Here is a 26,021-nt window from a genome sequence, read left to right on the forward strand (position 1 = left end):
CTAGAGGTAATTTTATTTATCAAATCTAGAGCTCAAATCAAGCTTGGTTTAGAAAACTCCTTTCCAATATTAAGATAATTCAGCACTTCATCCCGTTACTACATACTTAAGCCGACCCGCTTTATCGGGCTTTCTTGACCGTTCTCTGGAAGACGGAGCTGTGTCAGAATGCAGTGTCCTCCGTCTGACTCCAGAGGAAAGCATTTCACTCTTCTTTCATCTAAACATTAAAGTTCAGGCGCAGTGACGCTTTTCATGTGTTCATCAGACACCGAGCTCTGCTGCTCTTCACACACATTTACTTCCAAGAAGCATAAGAAGGAATCTACCAAGCACAATAATCTTCACTTTTTGTAGGTTATTAAAGGATTACACCGCGTCCAAAACACACACCCTCTGCTCTTTACGCAGGGAGTTGGTTTCTTTTTAAACAGCATCGAGTTGCATCGTCAGCAGTGGCTGATTCATCCTCCAAAACTAAAGTCTCTACATTCAAAGCACATTTCTCAAACATTAATGAACTTTTATTTTATTTAAATGGAACCAGAATAAAAATTAAACTCAGTTTGGGTAAAAAAAATAGATGCAAATTGGGATTTTTTTTCTGTTAATCTAATGCATACAGTCATTAACATTTCTCCTGTGAACATGTAAATATCAGCTGACTGATTATGGTCTTTTATTAAACAAAACCTTACTTGTGATGAATAAATATGGGAATGGTCTGTCCTGAAACTCACATCAGATTTACTTGTAGAAGATGAAACATCCTGAGCTCCTCTGGAGGAGGTGAGGTCAGGTGAAACAGGTGAAGCAGCTCAAACCAATTGACACGCACTCCTTTTAAATCAGGCTGTAAAACACTTATTGGCTTCAGGTCTGTCATTTTACAGCAGATCTGTCTTCGTTAAGTTCAAATTTTATTTATTATGTGTTTGTTAATTGCTTGCGTTTCATGATTTTCATAATCTTATCGGTTCTATAGAAATTAATTTGGCTTTTTAAAAACCTCAGATCAACACTTTTCCTCCGGTCTACATGAGTTTGATGGCTGAGTGTGAGGATTCTGCTGCCTGGAGCATCTTTCTGAGGCCACTGAGGAGGGAGAAGCAGAAACAGCTGGCATACGGCCTTAATGGAGGAGGAAGAGGAGGAGGAGGAGGAGGAGGAGGAGCTGGAGGAGGCGCTTCCATCCCGGCGGCAGCGGGACTCGGATCCAGTCCTGAAGAAAGAGCTGGAGGATGTGTGGAGGACAGAGGAGCGACTGCAGGACAGACACGCACAGTTAGGAAACGCGCTCCTCTTTATTGCAGTAATATATATTTTAATAAGAAGCTGCCGTCAGACCTGCAGACTCCTCCACTCAGGACCCAGAGGCAGCCAGACGCGTGCTGAAGAGTTTCAGCTCAGTTAGTCTAGTTTTGATTCCAGCCTCGTTAGAAACTCTCGCCACGTTTTAAATGCAACGGTGTCTGATTTATGAGAAGAGCATGGCAGCCGAGGCGCGGAACGGCGGACCTGCGCTCCACAACAACAACAACAACAACAACAGCTGCAAAGACCCGCAGCGCAGGAAGCTGCTGGTCGGAGTGGACCTCTTCTGCCTCTTCCTGGGTCAGAACCGTCACCTTTATTCCAACTTTACAGGAGTTTCTGCCTTTTTAAATGCTGACTCTGTGTTTGACATGTTGTCAATGTGAATGATAAACTGCTTTTTCCAGCGCTTCATGCGCCAGAAAACGCGAAAAATCTGAAAAACTAACTTACATATAAAGATGACAGTGAATAAATTATTGGAAAATTGATTTTTTTTAATTCTTTACTTGTTGTAGAAGCTGTTACTGTATTTTAAGGCATTAAAGGTAAACCATACACAACAAGGACGCAGGGAAATCTGTGTAAACTCAGACATTTTAGTTGAGAGGCCAGGTTCCTCCTGAGTGGGTCAGACTGGGAAACTGCTGTCATACTAACCAAGAAGCAGAGATACTCTGATAAAACAGAGAGTCTGAATACTGCAGTGTTCATGCTTCTATAAGAAATTGTGAAAAATAACAGTTTGTGATCATATGAGTAGTTTTCTTCAGTGATGTTACCTCATGTGGTCACTTCTCTGATAAACAGTTAAGAAATATCTATAAAATGTTTCTATATGACACAGAACTATTTAAACTTAAGGAAAGATGCTTCAGCAGGCTGGTAATTGTGTCCCAGTCTCTAAAAGATGACATCAGTCCAGTTAAGAGGAGTTTTTTATTTTCAGTGATTCTCTCCTCTGTCCAGCAGAAATGTGCTGTCGAAGGGAAAACTCGTTAACAAATGGCCCCGGGGGGGGATATATTTCTTCTGGTCTCCACCCACACCTGTATGCTCTGACTGCTGGTTATGTTTTCCAGAAAGTCTGACATTCCTCAGCAGCTGGAATCCCTCTGATCTCCACATCTGGCTCTCTATATGCGGTGTAATGAAGGGAAGTGGTGGAGAGGTCAGACCTGTGTGAGTGTGTGAGTGTGTGTCCGTCAGTTCAGCTGGCTGAAGGGTGTAGCTGTGGCTGGAACGTTCGAGAGAAGGTTTGTCGAACCAACCTTCAGATTTCACTTTTCCTTTCACACGGAGCACAAACGTGTTCGGCTATAAAAAGAAAAAAAAACCGCTGCAGCATCTTGGGAATAACAACAATTGTGACCAATTTCATGATGGATTTGCAGCACTAACCATCATTTTCCGGCCAGATGTCTTTGGTTTGGGTCTGGCGTTTGTCTCTGTGGAGGGTAAATCCCTTCAGTTGTCCTGTACGTCCAGACCTTCCCACAGAGACGCTCGTCAACAAACCAGCAGTGTTGCTGCGACTGAAGATGTGGTTTGAAGGGAGAAACCGCCAGGAGGAAGTGGTGGAGCGGGGCTGGAGGTCGCTGCTGCTCTCGCAGCTGGAGGGTGGCGTTAGTGGATATCACTGCAGAGACAGGAGGAGGAGGCCCCATCACCCCCAGCGAGGTGACCGGGTTCACTTTACATTAAGCTGCAGCAGGTGGTTCTCATGTTTTCTGCTTAATCTGGTTAATGGCTTTAACCCCGTGGAGCACTGAATAGGCGGCCGGCGGTTAATAGGTCACACAGGTTTTGTTTTTCTGCTCAAAGGTCATGTTGACTCTCGATTTCAGATATTGGCACGGCTTATTTTTCCAAGGATCAGTTTACAGAAATTAATAGTTTGGGGACTTTTTTCTGAATTTAGTGCCTCGTGAACATAATAACGTAAGTGTTGTTGTTAGAAATTGCCCAAACTTCACCCAGTCGAGTTGAGGTGAGTTTTTCTGTGAATGTCTGTTAAAAGCAGCTGGTTTCAGTCTGAAATAAGGTTTTTCTACTGTTGTGGTTGCAGTGATACTTCTGAATGGTATGCACAGAGATTCATCCAGGTTATTGGAGATCTAAGGCAACTGGAGCAACTTCTGAAGCAATTCCAGTTGCCCTCCTGACTTATGAATGCACTTTATTAAAAACATACTCACAAACAAATAAACTCAAGACTCAGTACTGTGTCAAATAATACAGATTCAAACTTAAATCCAAACGATTAAGTCTATAATAATCCTATTTTTGGAAAATAAAATGCAAAAACTGAAGGATCTGTCCAGCAGCAGCTCCATACAGAAGTGATATTGATGCTATGAAGGCAGTGGACCCAGTTTCCCGTCACACCGAGGAACCATGGACCCGGTTTGAGCCTCACGCCGGAGTGACGGACGGGGTCCAGGCTGTGCGAGGCCCGCTGCTCCTAAAAACAGCTGCATCTGTGTTTACGCCTCCACCTCAGACACGTTCATGTGTTTCTGTGCCAGACAGCGAGTGGAAACTCTGCGTCTGTTTATTTGAGAGCGCCACTCGGCGCTTTGGCAAGAGACCTCCAGAATACGGTGGCGGTGGTGCACGAGGCCTTCATACGCTGATTCTAGTTTCCAGCCGCCACATCTCAGGTTTGCTGCCATGTTTTGAATGTGGAGCAGAAGCTGTCATTTCCAGTGTTTTCGCTCTCTGAAAACATTCGCGCTAATTCCTGCAGAAAAGCGACGGGAAGACGCTCGATGTCGAATCACTTTCCAACGCCGTTGCTCGTCTCCGTTGCGTTTGCGTCGCCGTCTCGCTGCTGTGGAAGACGAACCCCGATCTGCTGACTGGTGTTGTGGTTGGCGGGACGCTCTGCGCCTCCCCCTCACCTCCTCCTCGCCCCCTCGGCAGCCAGACGAGGGGAGGAGGGGAAAATCCCAAGATGCCGCGCCGTTCTGCTGATGCTGCAGTGTTGAGGCGGATGCGAGGGGTCAGAGGGCCGAGCGGGGGAGAAAACCCCCCACGTCTGGAAAACTGGGCCTGAAGCCGTGTTTACGTCTTTCTTTCCAGTCAGCTGTTAGGAGCACTTGACCTCTGCAGGGTCCTGTATCCCCGCGGATGTTTCTCTCTTCTTCTTCTTCTTTTTTTCAGTCCTTGCGGAGCTTCTCAGTCTTCCTCCATCAATCTCTTCCTTCCAGCCGCTGGCCTTTATGCTTTGTCTTGAAATGTGTTTAGAGGAGAAGGAAGAAGAGGTCAGGGGTCAGGGGTCGGGGTTGAAGCAGTCCACATGGAGTTTTTCTCTCAGCATTGTTGGAAATTTAGCTGATTTTCATGGGAAACTTTGCGCCGCGTTCGTGGCCAGACTGTCTAAAGCGGCGGGATTTAGCGCTTTTCAAAGGCGGTATGTTTTTCCAGTGGAGGCGTCCCGCCCTGCTCCCGGCCCACCTGCAGCTCCGGCCAGGTGTTTGTTTGAAGAGCGAGAGCAGAAGCGAGAAAGCTAATAATGAGAATCCTGCTGGACGTGGAGGGAAGGCTGGCGTGGGACGCTTCCCAGACCGCCAGATCTCAGTCTGAAACCGGAGCTCAACCCGGCTGGACCTGCAAAGACCCCTGTCAGCTGTGTGTGTGTGTGTGTGTGTGTGTGGATGGTGGGTTCCTCAGTAACAGGAGTGTGTGTTGACATTTACTTTGGGAAATTCCACCCCAGCTGTTCCAACGCCGCCTTTTCTCTTGTTTTCCTTTGTCTTGATTTCACAATTATTCAGAATGTGACTGGGAAGCTGAGTGTCTCTCTGAAGTGATTTTTAAAGTGTTTTTCCCAGATTGTGTGTCAGACTCGAGGCCTCTCCTGAGTCCCACGCCGTCCGCTCAAGCCTTTCTCAGTCAGTGGTGAAAATAAGCCGTCCTCCTTCGGCTCCGTCTCGGTTCCAGCCACTCCGTGCTCGTCGTTGGGAGATAAATAAGATCTTTTGCCACTTTAAGTGGCGAAAGACACTAAATCGATGGGACGCCGACGCCCCTGGGGCGTCTTGAAGAGGCTCGTTTTAAGTGCACTTGAAAGCCTCGGCAGGAAGGGAATGAAGACTGATGGTGTGTGTGTGTGTGTGTTTTTCTTTTTGTGTGTGTTTCTTGTCAGTTAGCAGCTCTTAAGAACATGACACCTCTTGCACTTCTAATGGTATCTTCCATCAGTTGGAGACTTCCAAGGCATCAGAGCTTCACTTGGGTCTAAGACTGCCATGCGGGCGTTGATTTGGCTTTTCTTTTATCATGTTTTTTTGGGTTTTTCTTTTTACGCCCTCATCGCTGTCAGTTCTGACAGCTCTGCTCAGTAAATTCACCTGCTTGTGTTTCTGGACGCGGTTCTGCGTCCTCGGGTGAGACGCGTCCGTCTCTGTGGTCTGAAGTCTGTGCTGTGTGTCTGTTTAGTGGTGCTTGTCGCCGTGTTTCTGTACAAACCTCCGTTCCCGCCGTACCGGAGAGGATTCTTCTGCGACGACGCCAGCATCCGGCTGCCCTATAAGAACAGCACGGTGTCCACCGCCGTGCTGGCGGCGGTGGGCGTCTCTCTGCCCGTGGTCACAGTAAGTCGGTCTGCGGCGGAGCAAGAGGTCAAGAGGGCGTCTCCGGGGACGGTCTCAGCTCGTCAGGACAGACCAAGTGATCTGGTTGGCGTTGCTCAGAGAGATAGAGATCTGTCTGGAGGCATTGGGAGATGGCCGGCGGTGAGACGAAGCCTCCTCGCAGTGCGGTCAGCTGCCGGAAGAGTCGGATCCTCATCTCAGCCCGAGCTCCGGCCGAACATTGACTGAATCTGGAGCCGTCTCTCGTCAGTCTCAGAAAACGGCCACAGAAACGAGCTGAGACCATCCCGTGTTCCCTCGCCGCCTCTCGCTTTGACCTGCGACCTCTGTCATGTGCGTGTCATTAACCCAGCACCTCCATCTCTCTCCCTCCCTCACCCCCCCCCCCCCCCTCCTCTGCTGCTCGCTGCTTCTCCTCACCAGCCGGCCTGCCTTTCCTGGTCATTGAGACCAGCGCTGTTCAGCCTTACCGCAGAGGGTTTTACTGCGACGATGAGTCCATCAAGTATCCGGCCAAAACCGGAGACACCATTAGCGACGGTGTGCTCAGCGCCGCCGGCATTCTAATCACCATCCTGTCTGTAAGTCGCCTCACCCTGGTCACTACTAACGTCATCCGTCCTGTCCCAGCAGCCCTCGCCTCTACTAGCAGCACCCGAGCCTCCGGTCGCCACGCTGCCTCGCCGTCCTCATTCTGCTGTTTTAAATGTTCTTTCATGAAATGAAATGTTTTGACATGGTTCTCTGTCACTGAATCCACACCTGTTCTCAGAGGACTTTCGGAGCGATGCATTGTGGGTGTAAATGAGTGTCCTCCTGGTTTAGGCTGCAGGCCAGATGACTGCCGTTCAGCAGCGTTTCAGGCTGAAGATGAGTCGGATGATTAAACCGCCTGAAGTCGAGTGTTGTGTTGGTTCTGTTGAACTTTCCATGGGGAGAATGATGATATCCCAGATTTACACGGCGCCATCCCAACAACTCATTTAAATATTCTCCGTCGGTGCGGAGGATGAAGTTTGAGCTAAGAACACAAAGTATTTACAGGAATGGGATTTTTTTAGACCTTTCACGTTACTGATGATCTTAAAGATTTAGCAGAAAGAGCCTGAAAGCAGGTTATGACCCGTTTGACTTCCCAGCAGGTCAGAAACCACAGCTGAAGACGTGATTAGATCGTGTTGCATGCCCACCATGACTTACCTGGAAGATAATTCTGATTTACTGTGACTCTTGATCACAGCTGGTCGGAGTCGAGGTGACATTAAAGGATAAGTTCAGTTTAAACAGTTTTAATGTTGTTTATAGAATGAAGTAGAACAATATACTCACCCAGAATGCTTTTCTGATCCAAACAGTGCTTCGGGAGAAATTTAAATCCAAAATTGAGCGGCAGACATCCGTATACTGTTATGCGTTGGCATCAGCAGTCGAAAAAACACACACAACAACACTGCGGCTTCCGTAGCTCTCTCTTACGTCACACCACCGCCTAGACATACTGACATAGATATCTAGATGTAGGTGTCTAGATGCGCGTGCACGCCAAATAGTAAATTCAAATGGAACATATATCTGCATACATGACAGTCTGGACACCAGGCTGTGGTGGAGGGGAGGCTGAGCGGACCGTGATGAAATGTTGGTGAAACTAATGAGTTTTTGGACGATTAAAGCCGTTTTAGGAGCGGCGCTACTGATGCACCGTCTGCTAGACCTATGCGGATGTGCGCCGCTCAATTTTGTATCTAAATTTCTCCCGAAGCACTGTTCAGATCAGAAAACCCTTCTGGGTGAGGATATTGTTGTACTTCATTCTATAAACAAGGGGAAAACTGTTTAAACCGAACTTATCCTTTAAGTGAGTAGAGTTTGAAACATCCTGATTTTTAATGAGAGCGTTTGCCACCGGACCACATGTAGTAACGACACGATGGATCCCACTGCGAGCGCTCTGCCTCACCCACTCAACACCTGACCAATCACTGCCTCTACAGCCGGCAGAACACGAAGAGCTCATTTAGGACAATCTAAACCGCCACAGACGGGTCTGACTGCGGTGCAGTAGGTTCCAGGCTTCCCCCCCCTGGCATTACATTAGGCTCCACCCCCCCAGCAGCCACTAGAGCAAATAACTCCACAAGCTGCAGGCCTTCATGGCAGCTTTCTCTGGCGAGAAGGCGCCTTGACTGTATCATTACGGTTGACGCAACAGTCGTTTGGTGAAATGCTGGAATCGTCGGTGTGGAAATGTGGCGACGGCCTCCAGACGTCACCAGATCTCTGTTCTCCCGTCGAACAACACAACATTCTCAGAGTGTTTTTTCATCTAAAGCAGAAAACGTCAAATAGAAGTTTTTATTAAAAGACGGCCTGACTTTGACACGAGCCACAAATCGGCTTCTTTTTCACGCGCCCGTCCTCGAGGCTTCACATAAAGAGCCGGCGTGCGAATGCTCTCACACAGCGAACCATCTCGGAGAGAGAAGGGAACCAGATGTATTTTCTCTCAGTTCCCCGTTTCCCATGAAGCCAGCTGGGCCGTATCACGCGGGCTCTAAAGGCCTGCACGGTGGAAACAGTGCGCTCTATCAGCTTGTTGAATCTTCTGGAGCCCCCCCCCCCCGAGCCCAAAAAAAAAAAAAAAAGCCTTGTTTCTGGATCCCTGCAAAGAATGTCTGATTAAATGGAGATAGTAAGATGAAAACAGCCGGAGACCCCCCCCCCCCCCCCCCTGTGAAACCGGAGACGCTGTGGAGAGGCGGCTGGCCGGCGGGGGGAAAAATAAACGTGCCCCCGACCGCCGTGCGCCCGCTGCAGTCTGAGAATCAGACACGTCGCCCAGCTCAGCAGTTCTGCTGATTAGAACCAGCGGTACCCCCCCCCCCCACCACCACCACCACCACCACCACCACCACCACCACCCTGCTCTGCTCTCACCTCACCCCCTCTTTTCTGTCTTTCCATCTCTCTCTGCTGTTTCATGGGGGGGGGGGGGGGCAGCGGGGGATGATGGGGGTTGGGAAGGCATTTTGAGCCCAGACAGCTGTTTTAAGTTACGGCTGTCCAGCCCCAACCCCCCACCCCCCCACCCGTCAGTCGCTCCCCGGTTTGAGGTTTGAGGCGCCCCCCCACGTCGCCTGGCCGTTTCCTGAGCAGCACCGGTAAACCGTCCACCTGAAATGAGGCCTTTTCAAGCCGCCTCAGAAAGACTCGGCGGCCCCCGCTTCGTCCTGAGAAACCGTCTGTTTGCTTCAGTCTTATTTTTCTCTCTTGCACAATGCTTAGAGTTTCCAAGAGCGCTGCCGGAGCGAAGTCCACCTAATCTGCAGGGCTTGTTCCCAGACTTCTCCAGGCCGCTAATCCGCTGCGGAGCGGCGTTCCCTCCAGCCGGGCCTCGCCGCGGCCCTTCTGTCAGAGGCAGGGAGAGTCCCAATCGCCAGGACAGACGTGTTTACTGGGAAATGTCTTCAGTTCCTGGTCATGTTGTGGTTCTCTCTCTCGGTGTGGTTCAGTGACTGGAGAACAGGTGAATGAGTGAGTCCTAACGGTCCGCCGCCTCATCCTCTGCCCATCAGATCGTAATCGGCGAGAGCTACAGGATCTACTTCCTGAACGAGGGCTCCAAGTCCTTCGTGGGGAACCCCTACGTCGCCGCCCTCTACAAGCAGGTGGGCGTGTTCATCTTCGGCTGCGCCGTCAGCCTGTCCTTCACCGACATCGCCAAGGTGTCGGTGGGCCGCATGCGGCCTCACTTCCTGGACGTGTGCAAGCCCGACTTCTCCACCATCAACTGCTCCCTGGGCTACATCACCGAGTACCAGTGTCAGGGTCCAGAGGGCAAAGTTCAAGAGGCCAGGTAGGACCCGTCGGCCGCGGCGTCAGCGCAAGGAAAAAACAAACCCCTGACTGTGGCCTGTCCTCCCGCAGGAAGTCTTTCTTCTCTGGACACGCGTCTTTCTCCATGTACACCATGCTGTACCTGGTGGTGAGTCCCTCCGCTGATCTTCATCCTCGTCTTGCTCTCTGCATGAATATTCTTAACATTCAGCCACAACCGTGTCTTTCTCCTTCCAGTTTTACCTGCAGTCCCGCTTCACTTGGCACGGCGCCCGCCTGCTGCGCCCTTTAACCCAGTTCACGCTCCTCATGATGTCCTTCTACACCGGCCTGTCCCGGGTGTCCGACCACAAGCACCACCCGTCCGACGTGCTGGCCGGGTTCGCTCAGGGAGCGCTGGTGGCCTACTGCATCGTGAGTAGCCGGAGGAACATTTCTCAGGGGATCATGGGAATATGAGCGTGCTGAGCTGCTGTCTGTGGGATCAAAGGTTAACGAATCTAAGGAAGCAGCTTATATATTCAGGCCCAGTCTGGTTCAAAACAGAAAGACGATTTATCATTAAATTCATGAAAACAAAGAAACTAAATAATATGTGAGATAGTAAAATCAGCAATAAGTTATTGATACAGACAGCCAAAATAAAAATGAGTCTGGTGGAAGAGTGCCTTCATTTCTACAACACAACGAAACTTAAACCCACTGAATTAAAAAGAAATGTGAAAATATTAAAAAGACAGTGAATTCATCAGCTGTTGTTGATATTTTCTCATACCAGGAATGGTAAATGATGCTTGAGTTTGTACAAGAACACACACACACATACACACACACACACACTCCTCCGAATCACAGATGTTCTCAGCTGTTCCCATGATGCTCAGTTTTGTCCGCAGCCCGCTCCTCTCAGAGTTTCCTGCGGTGCTTTTCACTCCAGCCGACATGGTTTTCTCTTCCATGTTCAACTTGTTGCTGAACTTAATGAAACACCAGAAGCAGAACATCAGTCACAGAATATATTTTCTGTCCTATTTCCATATAGAAAGCCTGTGTTGTTTTCTGACCAGTACAGTAATCCTAATGTAATTGTAATATGTATGTACTGTGATTATTTAAGGAAAGGCTGTATGTTAAAGGTTTCTTTGCAAATGGCCAATTTGAATGTTTGAATAGTGAAATAAGTCATTCCTCTGGAAATGAAGCATCTGTGACATGCCTTTCTGAGACTCAGTGTTTCACAAAGCGTTGAATCCTGTATTATTATCTTTATTTGTTTGGCAGATAGATGTGTTTGTCGTTGCTTCGTCCTCGCTGTTCAGTGCGTGCAGCTCTGCGGTGCTGAGGTGTGAAGTTTGCTCTCTTTGCCCTCCGCAGGTGTTTTTCGTGTCGGATCTGTTTAAGGCCAGAGGCAGGCGCTCTGCGCTGGCGCCGACCCCGGTGAAGAAAGACCTTGTTCCTGCGCCAGACATCCGAGAGCGAAGCAACCACCTCATCATGGCGTGAAGCTGGCTGCACCGCCATCAAGCCCGACCTGTGCCTTTTCAGACAATCACTGCTACAGCCACTAGTCACAACTGGATCAAACTACTCACAGCTTCTGGAAAATGCAGAGAAACATGGAGGCTTGAATTTCTTGAAGGATGCACAGAGACTGGAGAAGCAGTCGGGACGATCTGCTCTGTCCGTCCTCCTCAGCCTCACCCGCTGGTTTTAATGTGGAAAAGAGAGACGACCTCCTTTCTGCTGAACGGGATGTTTGTCCCTGGTCGTCCTGCTAAAAAGATTACTGGAGATTGTCCACTGCCGAGGCCTTTCCACGAGGTGAAGTCAGAAAGGAACAAAGCTGTGTGCGGCTTTTGTGCGTTTGCTCGTATCCCTGCCGCTCGCTCGCCGTGTGACGAAGCCGTCGCGACGTTAAAACAAATTCCTCAGTTTTCAGGAAGGATGTGGTTTCCGTGCGTTACATTGGACGTGTGATTTCTAGCTCTGCTTTAGCTCTACTCAGTACTGTCTGTCACCACTCCAATGACCCAAGGTGACGCTTCGGAAGCTCCCGTGCACTGTGCACGGCGTGGCGTGCACTGTGCACGGTGTGTTGCTCCCTGTGACCGGCGGTGGAGCGAGCGGTGCGGTGGTGTGTGTTCGATGTGGGCCGCCTCCTGCTGGCTGGGACGAGCCCCCACTGAGCCACTGTCCGTTACACTAAACCAGACGGGTGCTTTAGAAGTGTTAGGTCAGTGTGTGTGAGTGTGTGTGTGTGTGTGTGGGTGACACCTTTCTGTAAGCGTGCCAGTGTTTCTTAATGTGGACTGTATATTTCACTGTTTATAACCTGCAAGTGTGTGTGTGTGTGTGTGTGTGTGTGTGTGTGTGTGTGTGCCAGACAGCAGGAGCACTGTGGGGGGCGCCGTGCACAGCACATGTATTACTAATCATACTGATTATTAACGTGATGAGCAGATCCTGTGGTTTACTGGATGCAGGCGTACATACTCTATATATTCTGCTGAAACGAAGATGTGAACCTCCCGTCAGTCGTGGATACGTATGACGTTTATAATTCCTTCTAAAACTCCAAAGCTAATTTCATATATGATTATTAGTCACCTTGCAATTTGCTGAATTACTGGCGTCTTGTAAAATAAAACAAAGGAGCCGACGCTGAGGCTCTGCTTTTATAATAGACAAGTTTTCACGATGCTGATGTGTTTGTGTGCCTTAATGTGATTTTTGGCCAAAAAGAAAACCAGTGACTGACAAAGCCAGCCTTTTTTCTTGTGTGTTGAATGTGGACTATAGAAGGAGTGAACTGCATGAAGACTGCATCGTACAGTGATGCACGGCGTGTGAATTTTCAGCACGCCGAGTGAAAAAGTGCCCACTGCGACGGTTCGTCGAGACCTGTGTAAATGTTGAACATGCTGCTCAAAGAGTCAGAGCTGGGCTTAATGCCATCCAGTGCGGCTGGCTCCTGGTGAACAGGAAGGTTTATTAAGAAAATCACAACAAAGCTGTCGACGTGGACGGCTTCAGTATGTTTTATATCTGTATGTTGAATAAATCCGTTTCTGTATTTTTGTAGTGTGTATAATGCAACTGTTCGGACGTATCGAAGATGAAATGTCTTTAATAAAACACAGAACATTAAAAGCGCACGTGTGTTGTGACGGGTTCATTTTTTTGTATTTATTCCACAGACCTGAGTGAGAATGTCCGGCGTGAGGCCTGTGATCCCGCCGGCTGTGCGTGTGATGGAGGTTTGGGCGTGGGGGCGTGGGTCCACGCTCGGCTTCCTGTGGGGAAATGGTGCACATTCCAGGCTTTAACCCCTCTCCCCAGCGGCCCGCAGCAATAATACAGGCTCCACACACAGGCTGCGGCAGAGCGGCCAAACACATCCACATGTGAGGAGGCTCTGGTCCCAGCTGACCCCAGGACTTCCACAGGTCAAGCTCCTGGCGCTGAGAGTCGTCCCCCGGGTCAGTGTTGGGAGCTCGGCTTTGTGCCGCATGTCGTCCAGAGCTGATCGCTTTCTACTGTGAATCAGGCTCCGTGTCCGGAAAGAGATTAAAGATGATCAGTTTAATGGTGTTCTGTTTGTGGGGCCCGGCCAGCCGTGGGATTATTTGGGACCGGCACTATTTTGACTGCCTCTAAATTACTGTTTCCACTTTCTTAATTGGGAACAAGGCTACACCCTGCAGCGTGTGTGTTCTGTGGTGAACAAAATATGTGGACGTATATTTTTAGCTGTGAAATCTTTGCTGTTGAAGACGATGGTGTTCGAGTGTCGTCTTTTGTTTCAGGAAGCGAGGGACAGACGTCCAGCCGTCCTCTCGGCAGCAGAACATCGGCCTGCTGATACGCGTTGCAGCGGCGCTCCATGCTAACTGCCCCCCTCGCAGCGTTTTCCCCTGTCCCTTCATTATTAACTCCCTTCGAATTGTTTCTCTCTGCTTATTTCTTCCCTCAAAACAAACGTGGCGTGTTTGAGCCGTGGACCGTGCTCAGTGTGTGATCTGATCTCAGTGATCAAAGGTGTGAAGCCTCTTCCTCCCCAAACATGGCGGCGCCGTTTGATTTCACCAAACCTCCACATCTCAGCGCCAGCAGCCCGACGCCGGGGTTATCATGGGGAATCCGCCGAGACGCCATCAAAGCATCAAGGGTGCAGGTTTTGGTCCAAGATGCCATCAGCTGGAACTGAAAGTGATGGAGGCTTTACGCCGTGTTTATTTTCAGCGTTCACCAGACCGGCTGAAGGCACGGGCTTCCCTCTTTCCTTTCTTTTATTCTAAAACGGGTCCTGTTTGTCTGGATGTGATTCAAAGATCCTTTCTTGATCAGCAGCTCTTAACGCGCTGGAATCCTTTTCATGTGGTCGACGAGTTTTCCCACTGCGGTTTAACCTCCATTACTCGCGCAGTAATTACGCCAGCCGAATTACAAATCCTTCTCATGAACTGCGTCCACTGTTGTGGTCGCTCTGAAGTCGTCTCTCACAAACTAAACTACACAAATACTCGACAACCCCTGGAGGATTCCTCTGGGCTTGTTGTCTGTTGCAGATGTTAGTGGTTGGAATGAAGCATTTTGTCATCATGTAGTCACTTTAGAGCAATTGAAGTTTATGTTATCGTTTGTTTTCTTTTTTATTGCAGTTTAACCAAGTGTTGTCGGGTTTTAGTTTGTGCCGTAGATAAGTTCGTGGAGTTTAACTGCATCCAGGAACCAAAACGATTGAAGGTGGTGAGAGAGAGAGAGAGAGATTAGAGAGAGTCAGTCTCAGTACGAGTGTTCAAATTACATGAGAACTAATGTTTCACAGCCAAACTTTCATCATTCTGAAAAAAACGTTTCTCAAACTGGGAATAGGAAAAGCTGGCCTCATGTCGTGTGCAGCCTGGTGATGTTTACAGTTTTAGTCTGAACCCACCGGAAGCGAAGCTCGGCCTCTGAAGGAGTGTCTTCTGCTAAGTTTTGTTTGTCATTGAAACTTTTTCGGTTTCGCTGCTGCAGAGGAGCGATGTCTGACCCGGAGGCTGCAGATCAGAGAGCGTTGGCCTGCCCGGCCCGCCCGGCCCGCCGTCAGCCGTCAGCCTGTCAGAGCGTCTGACGCCGCATGACGTTATTGGCAGGAGAAGCCGAGGTCGCCGGCCGTCTCTCTGACAGATGGAGGGACGCTGACAGGAAGCGTGGCGCAGCCTCCGACCGCCGGGCTGAAGAGTGACCTCATTACGGCGCCCGGCCTGTTTTCTGATGGCAGAGCAGCGCCGTGATGGCCGGCTCCCCGGGGACATAAACTTTTCATCAGTGCCAAGTTCCCCGACTTTCTGGGAGTTTTTCTGTTCTTGGCGGCGCGCCGTGCAATCAGTCTCCAGGGCTATTAATACTCCAGCTCACACCGACAAGCACCACATCTCCAAACCCCCCGCATCGGCCCTGCCAGAGGGAAGTCCAGCTTTTGGAAGGATGACTAAAAGAACAAAAAGCATGTGAATCCAGCTTACTGTTAACAGGTTATGCAAGTCTCCTCTATCTGCCCCTCGCTCTGACACACAATACATGAAAACGCCCCTCATAAGACTCCTGATGTGGGCCCTGACACGCTCTGGGTCCTGGAGGACTTTCCCTTTGAGTGCTGCAGCTGTAAGTAATTCTGCTTCCAGTTCTTTTCTGTCTCCATCCTCCCATTTCTCTGGAGAATGTAAATACCGCGATGGAGGCCAAACTTCTGCCGTCTCCATCTGTCCTCCAGCAGATATGGAGGCGACCCCTGACCCCGAGCATCGCCTGAAACACCCAGCGTGAAGTCTGATTAGACTCCAGATCATAACGACACCAAACGCTGCCGACAGTCTGATTCCTTCCTGAAGGTTCTCTGACTCGCTGTCGTTTGGGGAAGTCACATGACGAACGCAGAGCTCACAGTCAGAGCGGTTCGCTGCTGCCGCCGGGGCTGGAGAGAAGCTCCGTCAGGTCAGCTGGTCGGTCGACAGAACAGCATCTGGAACTGATGTGCTGCGGGGAAACATTTCAGGGGGATTTTTCTTTCGGCACTACAACCATTTCTAATAACCGTGTAAACCTTTCATCCTGTTTTCTCTTGAATTACTATGTTTTATGACATAAACCGAGGTGGCTGGCGCTCCCACCTCGCAGTGAAAACACCCCGATTCCCATCCAGGCTCCAGGGCCGGTCTGCTCGGGTTTTTCTGGGCACTCAAGATTCCTAATCCGAAAATGTGTTTGTGGTTAGTTAGTGACTCTGAATCGCCCACAGGTGTGTGTGTGTGTGTGCGTGTGTGTGTGTGTGTTTCCTCTGGAGTGTGTGACTGCTTCAGCCTCAGTCAGCCGGGATCAGCTGATCCTCAGGCGGAAAGCAAGAAAATGGACTGATAAATATCCAGAGCCGGTTTACTCTCTGGACCAGAAGGAAAGAGTTTGATTCTGACACTCTGGTAGCTTTTCCCGTCCCGTTAGGGTTATTTAGGCTGCTGTTCCTGAAAGAAGCGTCATGAAGACTGAGGCTGAATGTTTTCCCAGAAGATGAAGAAAACATGAAGGATTACAGGAAATCTCAGATCAGATTGGTAATCGTCCAGTGTCTTGAGGACACACCCGGTTCACTTCAGGGAATCCAAAACGCTTCTTGAAGTGACACAAAAGTGCTTTTCGCAGACTTCAGTGACGTCCAGAGCATCTTTTCTCTGGAAACTGGCAACAACTAACGACCCGAGCTTTCCAGAGGTCGATCCTTTCTCTGCTCAGCAGGTGAATTTGAAATATTCATCTATTGATGACTGATTTATATTTCCTAGAGAGAGGGTTTGTTTGAAACTTCTGAAAGCTACGTGGAGTTAAAAGTCTATCTTCGTCTTGTTTGTTGAACAGAATGCTCAGTGACGTTACGAGGCCGAACGTTCCTGACAGCACGGCCGTAAGACGTGAGAGCGGCGAGGAGCTGTACGGGATTGTTTCCTTTCAGTTCAGCTGAAGTTCTGTAAAATCCCACATTCCTTGAACCCCACTCAGACACACAACACCCCCACCAGAATCCAAGGCCGTTTTCTCTCTTACTCATTTCTCTGCTGAAGAATTTGAAGAAATGAACTCCAGATGTGTGTGAAGGAGCCCTGTGGGAAAAGAGCCAAGAAGAATATACTGCTGACACAACACAAACACTGACTTCATCAAACATGGCGGCCTGCTCCGACGCTCGCCACATGCTCACCTGGGACTCCTGACGGCACGGCGCCGTTTCACCGGCCGGGCTCTTTATCTTCCGATGCCACATGCTGTTCGGTATGCGAGGAAGACGAGGCGGCGCGAGGAGGCCGGTCCTGGTGGCTTCTATCGCCGGTCGGAGGTTTGTGTTTACTCAGGCCTGGAAATGATAAGCCGGTGAGGAGATAGCAGACTCCACCCGTCAGTCAGACGTAAACGGAGGCTGTGTGGGATGTAAAGGAGCTGGCAGCAGTCTGGACTCCCTCCGACGGGCCTCCGCTGTTTTCCTCCCGTAACCGGAGCAACGGCAGGAGGAAGCTGGAGGCAGGACAGAAGAGAGGAGGAAAGAAAAAACAGCAGCAGGGAGGAAGACTGGTAAAACTGTGACTGTGATTGGCTTTAAATCTCAGGTGCCGTGCTCACTCTTCCTGAATGCGTATTTCCATTGGCGCCAGGCCAGAGGCTTGACCTTGCTTGACCTTTGGCAGCTGCTTGCTGGTGACCTTTCAGCCGATGAATGCTCGTCTCAGGAGAACGATCGCTCACAGAGAGCCGTCGCTGGCCTTTAAGAGAAAAATCACCTAATTAAGCTCAGCTATAATTCATGCAGTCTTCAATATGTCAGTGTAGTTACAGCCCTCCTCAGCGCTGACCCCCCCCCAGCGGGGGGAGCGTCGGGCTGGACGGCTGTACCAGAGCCGGGGCCGATCCAGAGGAGTCCAGTCTGAGGGCCGGTCCCCACCCGAGGCGTCCTCCACGCCACAGCGCCCAGCGCCCGGCTGGACGGCAGACAGCGTCTCAGACATGGAAAACACAGACTGGCTGAGTAGAAGAAGCCGTTTTAAAGAGCGAGACTGTTGGACTGGAGCTGCTCAGTAAACGAGACATGGTGGCCCACATGACGTCAGGCTGATGTTGGTTTACGGTGTGTAAATCTGAGAAGTGCTTTACACTGGGGACGTTACTCTGAGAGTGTACACTCGCACACTTGGCTCTTAGATTTTGAGTCATCGTAACTTTTCTGTGATTGTGAGAACAATATATTCCACTCTCTGCAGTCCGACCATGGGTTCTCTGTTGTTGCAGTCGCAGTCCAGACCAAAGCTATAGAAATAAAAGTGTCTGAGCTGTGAAGAGAACGCAGCGTGTGACGGACTCATCTGCTCTAGTAACCGACTCCACTCCATCCTGCTGGTGAAATAACAGAGTGGCGTGAAGCAGGTCAGTCAGGAACCCTCCAGAACATCTTCAGTCAGCGTCGCTGGGCTCCAGGCACCTCAGCTTTCAGTCCTTAAGCTTCTCTTTGTTTTGACAACTTCGCTTGTTTTCTGTTTACTGTGTTTCACTTGGCGCAGCCTCGCTGCTCTCTTCGCCGCCGTTCGCAGTAAAAAGCCCTAAAAACATAATGTTCTCTTCAGGCAAAGTTTAGCAGCTAAACAGCCAGATATTTCCCTCGGGGCTGAGAGCAAAACAGACTTGAAAGGAAAGAATATTGGACTTACATTCATTAGGAGAACACAGAAAGCTCTGGATGAATGCTAATGCTGGCCAGCCCATCAGGGGATGAAAAAAAATCAATTCATGTAGTTTAAAACAAAATAAAAGAGAGCAGGCACGGACAGATATTCCTCAGATGGATGCAGCATGGACCGGCACAGCGGCTGATATACATCCGTTCAGGTCTGGATCGATGTTTCCGTGGCTCTACGTCTTCATTCTGAGCATGGATGAAATCGATTGTTGAAACAGTGATTTGGCGTGGGACATGCGGCTTCAGTTTTCTGCTCGCTGTGGTTGCTGAGCGATGCTCACGCCTCATGCACCGGTTTTTCACACTCCGCCTGATTTTATTGTTCAATTTCATATATTTAGATTGAATTTGTGGTGAAAACGGTGTTAGCTGTAGTTCATGCCTACAGTGGGAATGATTAGTTGGTAAGATAACTTTTGTTCTTATTTGAACTTAGCCTCTTATGGGCTACTGTCATTATGCAATTAGCTACACACACATCACGGTTCACCAGTTTTTACAATGATCAGTGTCACTTTAACAACACTGTCTGGATTAATCATTAAACACAGTGTGTGTGTGTGTGTGTGTGTGTGTGTGTGTGTGTGTGCGCGTGCGTGCGTGCGTGCGTGCGTGTGTGATTTCTGCAGTGTGTAATGTGTCCTGTTTGTCATCCAACCTCTTTTGTTTTTCCAAAAAATGCATTTGTCTGCGTGGGCTGTGCTGCGGTTTATGGAGTAAATTGGAAGCATGTTGTTTTCTGGGATTCATTAGCTGAACTGCTCCCTCTCAGTGTTAGACGGGGTGAATGACAACAGAGAGCCAGAGCAGGCATGAAGACCGGATCAGTCCCTCACCCATCCAGAATGTTACCAGAAACCTCTGTTTCAGAGACAGTTTGGCTTAAACCTGATCCGGACTGTGGAAAGCAGGAAGTCATTAATATTATGATTCCCGCGATGCACAGAAATAAAGATAACAATAAATGCAGGATGGAGAAAACTGTGGAAAATGTCAAAACGTAAGACAAGCTTTATTTCTCTTCTCCCCCGAACGTTCCCTGAAGGCACTTTATGAGAAACCGAGCCGAGGTACGATTTCAGAGTTCAGAGAGATTTATCAACAGCCTGCCTTGCTCGTGGCCGTGGGGAGCATGGGGATTTGTACTGCTGCTCAAGTGATTTCGATGCATTATGAACATGAATTCAAACAATCAGCATTATTAAACCGGAAGGGTAGAAACAGCCACCGCTGCGCCAGCTCTCAGAGGTCCGAATATGTTCTTGAGGACGAATGAGATGTGAAAAAGAGACTCTCTGCTCTCTGCCTCTTCTTCTGCTCGCCTCGCTGCCGGACTGACGCCTGGCCTTTCTCCTGAGCTCCGGGAGGAAAATCCTGTTTAACGTCTCCACAATAACATTCCCTGGGGTTATTTATTCAGGAATGTTAATGTGCTCAGAACCCGCGGCCGTGGCCTCCGACTGCAGCTCCTCTGGGGATTCCTGTCGAGAGCTCCATCAGGCGCAGCACCAGCTCCCGAGTCCCGGGTGCCGCCTCCATCTGTTCAAACAACAGAGACTGATGCGGCGGGAATCTATCAACGACCGGCTCTCTGGCCGAGCTGGCAGTCTCTGTGCGATCAGGCAGTGGGCATCTGTTTGGTTTGAATTCAGCACGGCGACACGCGCTCCGGACGCTGGCAGGTTTTTACTGTCTGAAGGCCTTCAGCAGAATGTCATGGACTTCCTGGTACGGCCGTCACGCTCCGTATGAGTCGTGTCAGTTCCTGGAGCGGCGCTGAATAAACACGACACAATTACAGGATGCGAACGGGCCCCCGCATCCATACGAGACCCATTAACTCACACACACTCATTCAATCCCTCCGTACGTCCAAATGGAAACAGATGCACAGAGCGGCGTGGCCAGCGAGCGAACGGTCCACCTGCAGCAGGAGCCGATGTGGACTCGCGGTTTCACAGGTTCTCTTTTTAGCTTCAGTGTTTTTCAGTAACGTCTTTTGGCTTCTTTTTTAGACCATCACCGTGAGGAGGAAGGCCGGCTGCTGGAGCCGGGGTTCGTCCCCTCTTCATTCCTGGCTTCAATCATCAAATCCACCAAACAGGAGTGAACAGCTCAGAAAACACGATGTAGCAGTTCTCTAGTGTGGGTCGAACCCACGTCTGCTTTTCTTCCGCACAGATTCATGTTCCTCACAAATGCAGCAACGTTTAAAACAATCACGCCTCCAAAACTCACTTTCTATCCCACGTCAGAGCTTCCTTTCCAAACTTTTGGATGAAAAGAATCCATACATAACACAACCGTTTGGTGCTGGTTGATCAATCAGAAAGATGCAGGTGAAACGAGCTCCGTCATTCAGTTTTAAGCGTAAATTCTTTTTGAAGGCTTCCTCAACTGAGGCCTTGTTTTTCATTGTTTTTCATTGTTTTTCTTGTTTTCTGGTCTGATTGAGCTGTGAGAGCTCAGAGCTCCCTGCCTCTCTGCCTCGCCGCCGCTGGTCATGTGACCCAGGAGGATTTCCTGGCCCAATGGCCTCGTTCGTAAAGCTGTTTTTGACCCCCGTACTGGAACGTGCACGCTGCGCTCCGGGTTTACTCACAGCATTACGCTAAGCTCCAGCATCTCGGCCTTTTTAAGATGAATGTGCGCTCTCACGTGGCTTCCTGCGCTTTACATCTTCCAGGTGGTTTGACTGAAACAAAACAGGGAAACTCCGGTAATAAAACCACGTCTCATTATGATTTGCAGTAAATCTCATTTAATTGCACGAACAGCTGCAGTAAAATCTTATCTGCTCATAATAACGGCCTTTCAATGACATTCTTATTTTGGTCACTTGTTAATGTTTGTGTAAGTTTATGATTTCCCAAAAACTGGAAGTAAGAGCCCCCCCCCCCCCCCCCCCCCCGGTCATAAAAAGTAGAATTCTTTCAGTGTGTAATGTTTTTATTCCTGTAATGCTGTAATGCTGCCTTCAGGCTCACCCTCATGTTGCCTAAATGTGTGCAGTAACTCACCCTACACCCCCTGCGTGCACCCTGACTTTATTGCCTTCCTCATTCCAGCGTCTCACTTGTCGTTTTACGTCTGAGAAGCGGTAAAGCTGCAGCATCACGGCGGTATCCGGCGCCGCCCAGCTGAAGTCATGGAAAAGGGTTCACGGCATTTTCAGAATATTTCTCAAGAAACTTTAACTCTTAATGGCTGAAGTTCTGCTATAAATTATAGAAAATCCGTAATCTTTATGATATTTCACCACATGCCATGACCTCAGGGTGTTGACTTAGGCTCATGTTTTCGGGTTGCTGAGAGTTTGACAGCCTCGCTGGAGAAAGTTGATCTGTAATTCTTATGAAAACAGAGCTGATGACGGTAATTATCCCAGAAGGTCAGGAATCAGGCCTGGCTGAGCGGCTGGTGAAAGGCTGAGGCCGTGCTACCATCTAAAGGTCTAGGGAGAAACTGCATGCAGCCCAACCTCAGCTGTGCAAATCCTCAAGACCGCGGTGGAAAGAAGGAGGATCCGTTCATTTCTCTTCGTCTTCTCACTGGAACAGAAGGAAAACCCTATTTGAAGGGATTAATTCATGATTAAATCAAAAGTAGAAACAAGGATCTGTTGATTCATGGTGAAGCAGCGTGTTTTATAACCAAGTCATCAAAAGACAGACTTTAGGGACATTTCTTCATTTGATTAAACTTTTTTTTATATATATATAGATATATTTTAACATAAAATAGCCTGTATTAAAAGGCATTACACTGATTAAACTATTGCGTAAACATAAATATCTGAAAATTCACAAAATCTATAAAAAAACATCTTATATTGAGTTTTTCTCTCTTGAAGTATTTCAAGCTTTTATTTCTAACCAGTTAGAAGTTTATTCAGCTTTAACATGATGGACTGTTCTGATCGGGACGAGCAGCCAGCCATTCTCAGCTCGGAACGCTCCAGAGTCACCTGACAGGAAGCAGAGCGGCCCTGAGCCCCGGCTGGGATTTGAACCTGGGATCTTCTTGCTGTGAGACAAGAGCATTGATCACTCACTAATCATTTGGTTCCACTTTGGTTCAGTCACAAAATATTGTCCCCCAGAATGAAAGCCTGTTCCTCGGACAGCTGCTCACTCCCATCGTGGATGAACTCTGGTGAAACTAAAGTTGACTTGCCGATTAACTATTTGATGAAAGACTTCAGCCGTTCACTGAACCCCTGCTGTGGCTCCGACCCTTTCTGAGCCACGGCGGCGCTGGGGGAATCGGTCTCAGCATTCTGCTCCCACGTTGAGATTTAAGAGTCAGGGTGTCGGGAATTTACGGCCCTTTTTATGAGCAATAAACTGTGGTTCAACCCACGGACCGCGGTAAACACCGAGACAGTAAATTTAGTTTCTATTAATTATGCAAAGCATCATTCTGTAAAGTTTCCTCCTCTCAGGAAGGTTTTTTTCTTTTTCTTTCACAGAGGTTAAAAAGTAGAAGTGCTTTTTAACATTCACACGCTCATCCGGGAAAATCTTCTCATTAAAAACTGAACTTTGACTGTGGGAGCTCTGTGAGCCCGTCTGCACTTCAAACACCCCCTACACACACACACACACACACACACACACACACACTGTGTGTGTGTTCTTGGGTTATGTCTTGCGATTGAACTTGAGAAATAACGCGTGTTCAATAATTCATTCTTGGTGAAGTTTTAGAGAAGTGAGAAGGATGCAGATGTAATTTTTGGGATCGTTCCATGATGTGCATGACAGTTTGTGGGAATCATCCTAAACTAAAAGTTATGAGCAGCTCACTGCTGCACCTCTAGGACTGTTTTGGATACATTTCTGAGTTGACTGGAGCCTCCAAGTTTGTTTGTTTTATATATATATATATATTTTTAATATATCCATTGCACTTCATTTTGTGAAATGATAAAAGTGACATTTTATGTTTACACTGAAAGGATGAACAGAATTTTTCTTTCCAAACTCTGTTTGTTGACCAGTTTTCAGAAGACTGCCCCAATAACAAATAGCAGCTACTTTTCTGATTGTCCAACAAGCTGGCGTGTTTATTATCAGCCGGAGTTCACTTCCAGTTAAACACTTGGTCTATTTCTGCACAGCCGGTCTGAGGTTCAGGATGCGCCGGACCCCTGATGCTGCTCTCATTCTGAAATTCATTAATAGCCCGAGCTGCACTGTGACAGGAGGTAAATAAAAATAAATGATCTATTTTAGTGTGCGGCAGATGTCAGCTCCTCGCTGCTGCCTTGATCATATCTGTCTGAATGTGGGTCACGAGCCGCTGCAGCGTTTCCTTCCACTCGGTCTGTTTGAAAACTCTTTCATGCGGGAATGTAGTTTTTTTTTTTTTTTTCAGCCATAAGCAGAACAATATGTCTTAATATTTGTAGAAGGCAGTGGAATCCATCCACTAATACTGAACATAGCATATGTGAAGCTACTGATATATTTTACCCACATTCCCAAAAGCTCTGCCTTCCACCCTTCTCATAGGTCAGCAGTCTGACTGACGGATATTTAAACTGAGTTTAACTGCTCTCACTATGTGATGGTGATATTCAGATATAATTCACTCTGCTTCAGGCTTAAGCAGTCGTGGCAGCATCCTGAGTAACATTGGCTCTGTGGATGAACTCTGACCCTCGATGTCATCCTGCAGGAGCAACTGCCATGGTCTGTCCTCAGGATTGGACAACAAAGACACATTTTTGACGTCTTAACCAAAGATATATATCATGAGTCTTTATTATCTCCAGGAATATTTTTGATTACAGTGACATAAATGTAAAATCAGATTGTGTTTTAAAAACTTAAAACATAATCCAATGTTTCCATAGCTTTCCTAAATGTATGTAAATGACGATTTCAAAAACTAGATGTCAGTGAAATGTGATGAAATCGAAGTGGAAAATAGAAATGTGTGAAAATGCACCAATTATGTGAATATTTAAAGGACTTTTCCAGTGCCAAAGATGATCAAGCAGAACCTCCTTTAATCTCAATGTTGTTGGTTATTCACAAGAGTGAACCAAGACTGATCTCACCTGGTTAAATATTTCTGCTGTTCCAGCCTTAGGAAAAGCCCAAATCCAGTCTGTGATCAGGATTTTACTGAAACCAGCGATGAAGCATCAGCAGACCAACTGCTGTCTCTCAGAATTTGACTCACAGGAGATATGCAGGCATGTTGAGGTTGAACGCAAGTCTCTCCAGATCTAAACAAGATGGATTATCACTTAGTCCCTCCAAGAATTTCAATATTGACAATTGACCAAAGTAAAAACAATTTTGCTTGATTTAGCACCACTAAAAAAAAAAACAAAAACATCAAAGATGATGCCAGCAACACCAAAGGAGCTCTGCTCAGGTCCAGAAAGCCAAGAAGAGAATAAGAGCATGCTGATACTTGTTCCCTCACTCAGGATTTAGGAGAGTCACGTACTGTACAGACACTCAGCATGTCAGATCACTGAGGGAGATATTACAGTGTAAAGAAAAGCTTTTCCTGGTCTGTGAGCCTTAAATGTGCATTAAGGAGTTTGCTCGTTTTATGTGAAACAACGGCCCCTGCAGGCCTTGGGCGTAACTGCAGCTTCGTGAATGGGCTTGCGTTAGGGTTGCCAACTCCCAGAGATTGAAATAAGGAATGCCTCTCGTGGGCAGCTGAAAAAAAAACTGGGTTTTTGGGGGGTCAAAAACACATATATAACAGCATTTTGCCACAGTTATACCTATTACTATAAAAACACATTAGGCTACTGCATTACACCTACAGTACCAAGATTGTAATAACTCATGATCAGCTTCATCTGTTTGTATTTGAGGCCTACAGTGAGACAGTTATCATTCAAGTATCATCCTTCATCATGGACAACAGCTCTCAGCCACTGTACCGGACGGTAGAGGAGCTCAGAGGCCAACTGAGACGCCCTCAGTGCAGGAAGGAGTGCTACCACAGGTCTCTCATCCCCACCGCTGTCAGACTGTACAATTCTACTGTGTAGAATATGTGCAATAATCCTGGACATTATAATATCCTGCACCCGCCCCCCTTTCAGAAATTCAGCGACACTTTATCATCCATGCACTCTGCTGTATCCATTCATTCCGCTAAAACGTATTGTACATATTACATATCATACTTAATAATTATATATTGCATCGTATATTGCATATTGTATTGTATATATTGTATATATTATATGTTTCCTGTTATATTTTTAAGATTCAGGTTGTAAATACAGTTAGGTCTTCATTGTCTTTAGCTTCTATTATCAATCCTAGTATGATTTGCACTGTTACTTGTTAATTATTGCACCATTCATTACTTTTGCACCCCGCTGTGGGTTCTATGAGCCTATACATCTGTAAATTTCTCCACTGTGAGATTAATAAAGTCTCCTATTCTATTCTATTCTATATTTATTGCTAAATGTGCAAAGTAACATCAAACAGCTGCTGTCTCTTCTGGATTTTAACATGTTCTTTTTT

General features: G+C 48.0%; 1 protein-coding gene across 3 annotated transcripts; it reads left to right on the forward strand.

The window, feature by feature from the left end:
* Window positions 1–1,209: 1,209 nt before the first annotated feature.
* Window positions 1,210–16,063, forward strand: LOC115405644 (phospholipid phosphatase 3-like). 3 transcript variants are annotated; one of them, XR_003933447.1, is made up of 7 exons: window positions 1,210–1,614; window positions 6,336–6,493; window positions 9,488–9,768; window positions 9,840–9,897; window positions 9,987–10,163; window positions 11,124–12,012; window positions 16,033–16,063. XR_003933447.1 is itself a non-coding variant. In XM_030115279.1 (6 exons), the coding sequence occupies exons 1-6, from the start codon at window positions 1,461–1,463 to the stop codon at window positions 11,250–11,252; spliced, it is 957 nt and encodes a 318-aa protein (XP_029971139.1). In that variant the 5' UTR covers window positions 1,210–1,460; the 3' UTR covers window positions 11,253–12,904. The 3 variants fall into 3 exon arrangements, 2 of the variants coding, with proteins under 2 accessions (XP_029971139.1, XP_029971140.1); XM_030115279.1 differs by lacking the exon at window positions 16,033–16,063 and having other exon boundaries at window positions 11,124–12,904; XM_030115280.1 differs by lacking the exons at window positions 6,336–6,493; window positions 16,033–16,063 and adding an exon at window positions 5,758–5,912 and having other exon boundaries at window positions 1,211–1,614; window positions 11,124–12,904.
* The last annotated feature ends 9,958 nt before the right edge of the window (window positions 16,064–26,021 follow it).

This window comes from Salarias fasciatus, chromosome 18 (genome assembly GCF_902148845.1).
Source record: "Salarias fasciatus chromosome 18, fSalaFa1.1, whole genome shotgun sequence".
In the NCBI taxonomy this organism is placed as follows: domain Eukaryota; kingdom Metazoa; phylum Chordata; class Actinopteri; order Blenniiformes; family Blenniidae; genus Salarias; species Salarias fasciatus.